The 10,269-nt window shown below is 37.1% G+C and overlaps 1 protein-coding gene across 1 annotated transcript; it reads left to right on the forward strand.

Moving 5' to 3' along the window:
- Positions 1–986: 986 nt before the first annotated feature.
- Positions 987–2,639, forward strand: LOC110889518. Its single transcript, XM_022137068.1, has 2 exons — positions 987–1,382; positions 1,566–2,639. Exons 1-2 carry the CDS (start codon positions 987–989, stop codon positions 2,637–2,639), a joined length of 1,470 nt encoding a protein of 489 aa, XP_021992760.1.
- Positions 2,640–10,269: the final 7,630 nt, after the last annotated feature.

Below are 10,269 nucleotides of genomic sequence, written 5' to 3' on the forward strand. Positions count from 1 at the left end.
GAAAATGATCCTGATTATGAGTATATTGAGGAAGATAATATGGTTTATGAAATAGAAGTTGATATGCAAAGGTTCAGGGCTAATGTTGAATTTACTAGGGAAGAACTGGATGGTTCAAGTGATGGGGATCATGATGATGAGAGAAGCGAAGAAGGTCATATGTCGTAGACCTGGAGGACTTTGAAAGTGGGTATGATGAGAATACAACATTTAGAGATAAGGTTACCTAGAAGATAAGGAGGAAAAGGAAGGCTTCTATAAAAGACAGGGCTGCAGATGATATGCCATTCTTTGTTGGTCAGCTTATCGATGACAAGAGTAAGATGAATCAAATGGTCAAAAACTATGCTCTTAAGGCTAGGAGGGATGCGTTTATCCTACAAAAAACGAATTGTTAACGTATAGGGTGGTATGTTTTGGAAGTAATCCACCACTACTTGGTGCTGAAAAAAAAGGAGATGAGGGACAAAATAGTAAAAGCAGCAAAGTAGGGAAAAATACAAGCACCTTAAGGGTGTCCAGAGTGGGGGCGGCAAACCCACCCAGTACCGATCGGCAACCATTGCCGGTGATTTAGCCGCACGAAGTTTACCGAAAAAGAGGGAGAGAGCGGTGAGGGAACACCGATTCGGTGAAGAGAGTTGGTGAGAGAGAGGGTAGTTTATGGTGGGGTCCATTCCAATCTCAACCAATCACATTTTTTCCTTTTTTTAAAAAAAAATAGTTTACCACTTCACCATTGTCTAAACCATTGCCAACATTTTTAGCATAGTTTACCACTTTGACATGGCACATTCTCATTAGTTGATTTTTTAGTTTGCCACTCTCAAGTGTCTAACCAATCCCTACACCCTAAAAGGCATACAAAGCCCACCTGCCCTTGGGCAGTTCACATCTCAAGGCAGATGGCTAAGGAGAAGTGGTGTGTGAAGACAGTTCAAAATCAACATAATTGTTTGACAACAAGGGACGTTTCATTGTACACAATGAGTTCGATTGCCAGAGAGATCCAACCTATGATTGAAAGCATTCCAGAGATGCCAATTCATGCAATTCAAAGTCAACTTCTTAGGAATCATCAGCTAGAAACATCACTACATAAGGTCATCAGAGCCAAGAGGATAGCAACTACCAGGATTTATGGTGATTACCAAGAACAGTATGGTCTGCCAAGGTCGTACTGTGATGAACTACTGAAAGCCAACCCAGGTAGTCCTACAAGGCAGTTTCGCAGGATTTATGTCTGTTTTACCTCTGTGATGAGAGGATTTAAGATGATTGGAAGACTGTTGCTGGGTGTCGATGGTTGTTTTATGAAAGGACCATTTCTTGGACAGATCTTGAGTGCTGTTGGTATAGATGGGAACAATAGCATATATCCAGTTTGTTATGCCCTTGTTAAGGCAAAAACAACACAAAGCTGGAAATAGTTTTTGCAACTATTGAGAGATGACCTAGGGTGTACGGCTGAATCTTGTTTCACCTTCATCATCGACAGGCAAAAGGTAATCCATTGTTAAATGTGAATTCATAACTTTCAATTAAATTTGCTTGCAAAATTTTAGGAATATTTGCAATTTGTATTACAGGGTCTGATTCCAGCTACGCTAGCTGTTTTTCCTAATGGTGAGCAAAGATTTTGTTTGAGGCACATCCATGAGAACATGAAATCCAAGTGGCGTGGAGATGTTTATAAGAATTTGCTTTGGTCAGCCGGAAGGAAGACATCCATTCCATATTTTAACAAAGCTATGGAAGAAATTAAGACAATAGAACGAGCTATGTATGCCTGGCTGAATGAGATCCCATACACCGCTTGGTCAAGAGCATATTTTTCTGGAAGAGCTAAACGTGATATGTTGCTGAACAACATATGTGAGGTTTTCAACAGACAAATCATAGGAGCATGGGACAAGCCGATTATCACATGCTTAGAATTCAATAGGGAGTACATAACCAAGAGGATAGTGAATGTAAAGAAATTGCAGGCAAAGTGTATGGGGCCACTGATACCACATGCCACTGAGGTCTTCGATAAGATCAAGAAACATGCATCTGTAATGTCTGTTTTAATGGTTGATACAGACAAGTATCAAGTAACAGGTCCAAGATCACAGTGTGTTGTGAATATTAAACATAAAACTTATGCATGCAGGAAGTGGGATTTGACAGGGATGCCTTGCAAACATGCAGTTGCAGCCATATGGGATATGTCAAGGAATAGCATTAATGCTGGTATACCAGAAGAGTGGGTTTCTGATGTGTATTGGTTGTCAACATGGAAGAATGTTTATGAGAATGTGATAGAGCCAATCAATGGGCCGAATATGTGGACTCCTTCACATTGTCCAACAACACTCATCCCACCAAAGCATCATACACAAGTTAGAAGGCCAAAGAAGAAACAAAAGAAGGCATTTGGTGAAAAAGAGCTTGAGAAGGAGTTCGACAAAGGAGGTAAACGACCAGAAAGGGAACCACCACCAAGTGTGGTAAATGTGGAAACCTGGGTCACAATGTCAGGAGCTGGAAAGGACAAGGGGGTGAACAATCCACTGCTTCATAGGAATGACACACTGCCAGTCAAGGTGCCCCAATTGACAATCTTTATAAGTGACGGAAGTTTTTGTGGTTTGTAGTATCTGTAATTGTATGGTGGTTTGTCAAGTTTGTTAAAGAGAATATTTGTTTTCATTTCTGCACTTATGACTATGGTTTGTAACTTTAGACTATGTTTATAACATTATTATGTTGTCGTGAAAATGTTTGGTTGTTTGCATATGGCTGCATTTCAGAAAATTCACATATGTGTTCAAACATAACTTCGGCAGAAACTGATTCGATTACATTGCAATATTTAGTACAAATTCCTTAATTTAGTGGTCCAAAATACAACATACAACTACATCTATGTGCTGCTTTCTACCCTATTTCCAGTGACAATCATCCAAACAAGATCCAATCCGAATCAGAACCATGCTCCCCTTCATATGGATTGTGGTACCAATCATCCTCTTCATCCCAACAGGTGTAATCCCATGCATGTTCCAGCTCTTCAGGGTCATAATTCTTTGTCGGATCTCCGAATATCTTTGAATTATCTGTTTGTTGCTCCATGTAAGGTCTGAGTATCTCAGAGTCTTGATCCTCAAAGTATACATAACTGTCTGGTTCTTCGGCTGTAACGACGTCTTCATCCTTAGCAATATCTTTCTCATTCTCAGCAATATCTTTCTCATTCTCAGCAATAGCTAAAGCATTACTTTCAGGCTACCAAAACAAAGATACAGTAAGAACTTGGAAACGACCATTACAATAACTAGAAACTCAAAACTCAAATACAATTAGGGTAAAATACACAAACTAATCCAATTTCTCTATATTTAACTACTTAAACAAATAAACTATAACAATCAAGACCCAAGTAATCCCTAAGTACATCTTTCATTTGAACACATCGTCATTCTTGTACTGAGCCAATTGGTCTTTGCACTTAGCCAACTCATCCTTATCTTTGATGCTTTGAATTAAAGCAGGCATTACCTCTCGACAAATCGGACATCCCTGATCTTCACCAACATCAGCCCATCTGAGGAATCCACATCCTCCAACCTATAATCGGACATCATTAGCAACACCACAACTCAGTAATAATCACACAAGTACTTTCAATAAGCATAAAACAGAATTCACTTACACATCGAAGATATATACCATCTTCCAGGATTAGCCTTCGTTTTTGATTGTTTGTAAACCGTTTGCCCACCACAAGGACAGGTAATGTCTGAGGTTTGAGTTTTCGCCATTATTTCCTTCGATCGAAGCACAGAGGAAGAAGAGCTAGACATTTTCAGCAACAAGGGATTAAAGATGGATTGCAGATTTGGGGGGAGGGGGGCGATTGAATAATTGGGGGAGCACGATTGAAGAAGGGTTTTGAACAACGATTGAATTGGGGCAAATGAGGAGCTAGGTTTCTTAAATGAGGAGGATGAAGGGCAAAATGGACATTTCAACATGGACTAATGGTCATAATAACGTTGGGTGGACGGAGGGGGTAATATTGCGAAATAACAATCAATGTTGGGGGGGGGATTGTAATTATTTCAAGGGAGGGGGTCAGAGTGCCAATTGGCTTAAACCCCAAGTGGTAAAATTGCGGTTTACTCCTACATTATATTAGGTTGTGGTATAGTATTATTATATTAATAAATAAACCAATTCAAATGGGTTCGTATGGTGCGATTAACGAAAATTAAAAGTCCTTATCTTTTGACAATTTAGTGCAGGTAGTTTAAAGAGTAAAAAGTTGGAATTAATTGGACATTACATGTGGGCTTTATCAAGATTCCAAATTTTAATTAGAGAAAAGTGTCCGGATAGTCTCTGTGGTTTGCACAGATTTCACCTATAGTCTCTACACTTCTAAAATTACATCTATAGTCTCAAACTTTTGCAAATTCGTTCTCGGGTAGTAACTAGCATGGATGGGGGTTAGTTTGTCTAGTTAAGTGGGTGTGAAATTACCTAAATGCCCTTACAGTTAAAATAATAACTAAAAAATTAAAATAAAGATAATTAATATTTAAATATTTATGTGGGACCCACCACCCACCCCACGACTTCATCTTCCCCACCCTTCACCACTACCACTATCTCCACCTTTCACTACCACCACCATCCACCTTTCACCACCATAACTAACCTCCCACCCCACCTTCCCTCATCTGCAGACAAACCCACAACCACCTTCACCGAGCACCTCTCATCTCTCTCTAACCGGAAAAGAAACAACCATCAAACACACACATACGCAACTTGTTTCACGGAAATCTTCAAATCATGCTACTTTCAAATCGCCCCCATTATCTCAAGAACTACATTGGTGATCTGCAAATCATCCCACCCGCATCGGACCTGCAACCACCAAATGACAACAAATATGGATCGTACCTGTACAACCTGCAACCATCTGCAAATCTGGATCGCGTCTAAATAGCCTATAAATTTACAAACCATTTAATCATGTCTGGTAAACCTGCAACTTGGTGGTATTGAAGATGTCGATGTTTATTCCGATGATGATTGTCATAGATGAGGACGTTCAACCTGCAAATCAACATTCTTTCACCTCTTTTCTAATTTGGCCACTAGACTTTAAAGAGTCGTTAATTTGGATGGAAGGTCACTGGAGAAGTTCCAGGTCACCGAAGTTTGCTGGAACTGATTATGACAATCGAATACGGTGATACGTCGCAGGGTGTTTTCGCCGGTGAAGAGGAGGGGTGGACGACGTCTGTAGTGGTTATGGTGGAGGGTGGCGGTACCATTGAAACCTGTAGTTGATGGTGGTTATGGTGTTGTTTACGCCAGTGAAGAGGAGTTAGATGTTTTTGCCGGTGAAGAGAATGTTGTAGCTGCACATGGTGAAGAGGAGGTGTAGGTGGGGCGCACATAGTTTTTTTTTTAAATTAATTTGTCTATTATTTTTTGGTTGTTTTTTTAATTATTGTTGGGCCCTACTTCAGTTTATATTTTAAGACTAAGGGCATGTTAGTAATCTCACACCCATTTAACAACAAAAACTTACCCCCATCCACACTAGGGACTATTTGAGAATGAATTTGCAAAAGTTGGAGACTATAACTGTAATTTTAAAAGTGTAGAGACTATAGGTGAAATCCGAGAAAACCACTGGGACTATCCAGGAACTTTTCTCTTTTAATTATGATTATGTAATCTTCATGGAATCCTAATATGGGCTGGAAGTTTTGACTAAATCTTAATTGGTTAATTTAGTTGCTCACAACATATGGGAATTAAATAGAAAAGCAACAACAGTTAGGGCGCATGGCATCAGAAGCGAATGGCAGTTTTGGGCTAGAAATTGACCAAGCCCATTAAAAGAAAGTCGGTTAGGGAAGAGATTATTTTAGGGTTTTTGACGGAAATTATTTAAGAAGATACGCAAGAGAGCAATTTTAGAGGAAGCTTTTAGATATGGCACAACAAAAATATTATTGATGACAAATTTTTGGAGATGGTATGCACAAGAATTTTTTATGCCTGAGCACAGAAATCAAAGCGACAAGATGACAACCATGTGCCGCTAATCTTCTTGTGGCTTCCGCCGGGATGAATGACTGCCTTGTTTTGCACTAGACTTTGTTTTTCGATTTTTATTAACTCCTAATTTTAACTACTTTTGTTGGTTTTGTGAAACGTTTATTATATGTGACGTGCCTATCGTTTATCAAGTTTATTGGCGATTTCCTTACATCGTTAGCGGGTTGGTAAATTGTGGGTAATTGGTGTAACAAACGGGTTATTAGGTTGTTATAGTGAATCTTAAAAACTATCCCTAATAATTACTCAAGATCATTAATTCCAAGACCATGTCTATGTAGTGTTATGAATCAGTAAATAGGTTTTTGTGTTAAAATGGGTAATCGGGATTCTGGGTGGAGGTTACTTTTTCTCATATTGATAACAACTTTCTTAATTAATTTTCGTGTCTTTAAAATCAATCAACCAAACCCCCAATTAGATAATTTTTGTTTTTAGTTAAAGTCTTTTACACTGACCACAAATTCTCCGTTGATACGTTATCTACTTAGTTTAATTAGGTTTTTGTATGACCCTAACGGCAGTCCTCATACCCACGTTTAACAAAAATTAACTGAACTGAACCCCTCATATTTTCATATATTTCTTGCTTTTATACCTTTAGTTCATGTACTTCATATTTTATACCTTCATTTTACGTATTTGTACTTCCATTTCAAGACTTTATTGTAACACCCCAAATTTCGTATGTCATATTATAATATTATAATCGCAATATTTTGACGAAAAGAAATGGTAAATATAGATTTTTACCATTATTAAAGTTTTATAAATTTTGGTAAATATAAAATCTTATGTATGCAAGAAGGTTAACTAGGTTAGTATGTAGAAATGGGGAAAATGGCATGTTATAAAAGAATGAGGGGGTGAAAGTGATAAATGTGTAAATAAAACACTTAACAAAAAAATGTTCAGCGTTTGGGAAAGTGTGGGTGTGCGATCGAGAAGAGAGACCAGGGGAAACTTTCCTCTCAAAACCCTAACATCATAAAATCCATCAAATTAAAAGGGGAATTGAAGGTTAATCGAATGCATGAACTAGGAATGTTGATCATCTAAGTATCTCCAACATCAAGTAAGTCGAAATTTGTGATTTAGTGACGTTTGATTTAGTGGGTTTTGTGGAATTCGTGAATGTAATGTAAAATTTAGCATGAATGTTGGTTGCTATGAATGTGTAGATGTTAAGGAATGTTTAATTTTGAATATGAAGATGAATTGGGGTAAAACCCACTTATATGCCAATGAATGATTAGAAATTGTGAAGCTCTACATGCTAATTCGTCTAATGTTGATGACATTTTGATGAATAGATGATTTAGAACAATATGTATATGCTTAGGGTGGCAAATTGTGAAGTTGGGAATGGTTATGTTAATCAATGGATGAATTATGGAAAAATATGCTTTAAGTACTTGTACTTTATGCTTTGTAGTTAGTATGCATGCCATGTGTTCGATAAAATGCCTTAGAATGATTTAGTTGTGCTTTGACATGAATTCTTGATAAAATGATGTTATGAAATGAAAATGAATGTATGCTTAGTCGTTTAACGTTATGATGAATAAGTAAAATGCATATGTGATGCAAAGCATACGAAAGCTAAAAGTGTAAAGTTATGACATATAGGCACAAAGAAAGAAGAAGGCACGAGTCATTTGAAGTCACAAGCAACGCAAGACCACGGTAAGTTCATATGAACTTCATTCTCCCTATATGTAGATTTATGAATGTAAATCTTGATATTTGAGTCCTAGTGTAGAATTATTAATATTGTTCATGGTAAAATTGTGTTAAGTTGAGAATTGGAAATGGATAGGAAATGCGAAGATAATGGATGTGTTTTAACCCGCTTCAAGTGGGTCAAAATGTTGGAAAGTATGATGTTGAAATGTTTAAGAACTAGTAGAAAACGGGTCAAAATGACGAAAATGTGTAGAAAGTGTATGGTATGTATTGATCATGTACGGATGAGTCAAAAAGCTTACATGCTGAATGTTTCGAAGGGTAAGGGTGAAAGAGCATAAAGGAATTTATGCTAGAATGGGAAGAATGATTATAATAAGGATGTTGGTTAAAAGAGAAATGAATGTTAAATTTTGCTAATGGGTCGAATAAGAATAAGTATATGGAAGACTTGTAATTTGTTTTGAGAATTTATGCCAATGAATGTTTGCGTATGTATGATAGGTAAATCCCACTCTTGATGATGCGAGCTCGGACCGAACACACTACATCGCCCTTTATGCGCTTCCGGTTAAAGTCATCTTTTGTAAATGGGTCAAAACACTTTCATAATGTAAATGCTAATCTTATGTCTAGGATGTTTTGTAAGTAAGTTAGGATTTTAAATCTTATTTTGGTAGTTCGGGTCAAAACACTTGTGATGGAATCTTGTATGGTTACAACTTTTATGTCTTTTGAAACATGTCGTAGGATTAGTATTGAATGATGATTGTTAAAAACAGGGAATTGCTTAAAGTACGAACGGGTCATGCCCAATTTTTGTTAAAAATAGTATGTCATTATTTGTAATTTTGAATGTGAAAAAGTGGGCGGTTGTTTTGTAACAACTAGCCTATTAACACTATAGAGATAAGAAAGAGAGATTGGGGAGATGGATATATCTTATTTATATCAAAAATGGATTACATATGCCTCTGTTTATAGGCTTACAAGAATGTGAGTTAAGTATATGGAGAGTCATAACACAAGTAGATAGTCACACAATTAATACATAATAATTCATAACACTCCCCCTTGACTATCCACGTGACAAAATAATATATTATTCTTATAATATGCTTGGTGATGCTGCCTCATTAAAAACATTGCCAGGAAAACCCAGTGGGATAAAACCATAGCTAAGGGAAAAAGAGTGCAGCACGTATTATTCTCCCCCTGATGATTTAAGCTCCTGAGTTGACGCATCCCGATGCCATGAACCAGTTTCTTGAATGTAGAGGTCGGAAGTGATTTAGTAAATAAGTCTGCTAAATTATCGCTAGAACGAACTTGTTGGATAGTAATATCTCCATTCTTTTGCAAATCATGTGTGAAAAAGAACTTTGGTAAAATGTGCTTCATTCTGTCACCTTTGATGTATCCTTCCTTAAGTTGAGCAATGCATGCTGCGTTGTCATCATGTAAAATTGTCGGTCCCTCATCTCTCATAGAAATACCACAAGACCCACGAATGTGTTGTATTACACTTCTTAACCAAACACATTCTCGACTAGCTTCATGAATCGCCAATATTTCTGCATGATCAGATGATGTGGCTGTGATGGTTTGCTTTACAGAGCGCCATGAAATAGCAGTGCCTTCACTTGTGAATTAATATCCAGTTTGAGATCGTCCAGTGTGAGGATCAGACAAATACCCTGCATCTGCAAACCAACCAAACTTGTTGTTAATTGGTTAGTAAAATACAACCCCATATCTTTTGTACCTTGAAGGTATTGAAATATTTGTTTTACCCCATTCCAATGCCTCTTCGTAGGGCATGAACTATATCTTACAGATAAATTTACAGAAAATGATATATCTGGTCATGTTTGACTAGCAAGAAACATTAGTGCACCAGTTGCACTTAAATATGGTACTTTTGGACCAAGAATTTCCTTTCCATCGTTCGGAGGTCGGAATGGGTGTTTCTTGACATCAAGAGATCTTACAACCATTGGGGCACTCAATGGATGTGATTTTTCCATATAAAACCTTCTAAGTAACTTTTCTATGTAGTTTTGTTGGTGTACAAGGATTCCACCCTTGAGGTGTTTGATTTGTAAACCAAGACAAAATTTTGTCTTTCCAAGGTCTTTCATTTCAAATCCTCTTTTCAAGTATTCAACCGACTTTTAGAGCTCACTTGGCGTTCCAATTATATTCAAGTCATCAATGTATACAACAATTATAACATATTCAGATTCTGACCTTTTTATGAAGATACACGGGCATATTGAATCATTTTTGTAACCTTCTTTCAACAAATACTCACTAAGGCGATTATACCACATACGCCAAGATTGTTTTAGTCCATATAATGATTTGTTTAATTTAATTGAAAGATGTTCTCGAGAACTAGATGTACATGAATTTGGTAATTTGAATACTTTAGGGAGTCTCATGTAAATATCAGTA

The sequence above is a fragment of the Helianthus annuus genome, chromosome 2 (assembly GCF_002127325.2).
Source record: "Helianthus annuus cultivar XRQ/B chromosome 2, HanXRQr2.0-SUNRISE, whole genome shotgun sequence".
Lineage (NCBI taxonomy): Eukaryota > Viridiplantae > Streptophyta > Magnoliopsida > Asterales > Asteraceae > Helianthus > Helianthus annuus.

Bases quoted from the DNA above. Each gene is read 5' to 3' on its own strand.
- LOC110889518 (XM_022137068.1), top strand. From the start codon at position 987: ATGAGTTCGATTGCCAGAGAGATCCAACCTATGATTGAAAGCATTCCA. The intron at 1,383-1,565 runs GTTTGTTATGCC...GCAAAATTTTAG, and splicing joins GGAACAATAGCATATATCCA to GAATATTTGCAATTTGTATT.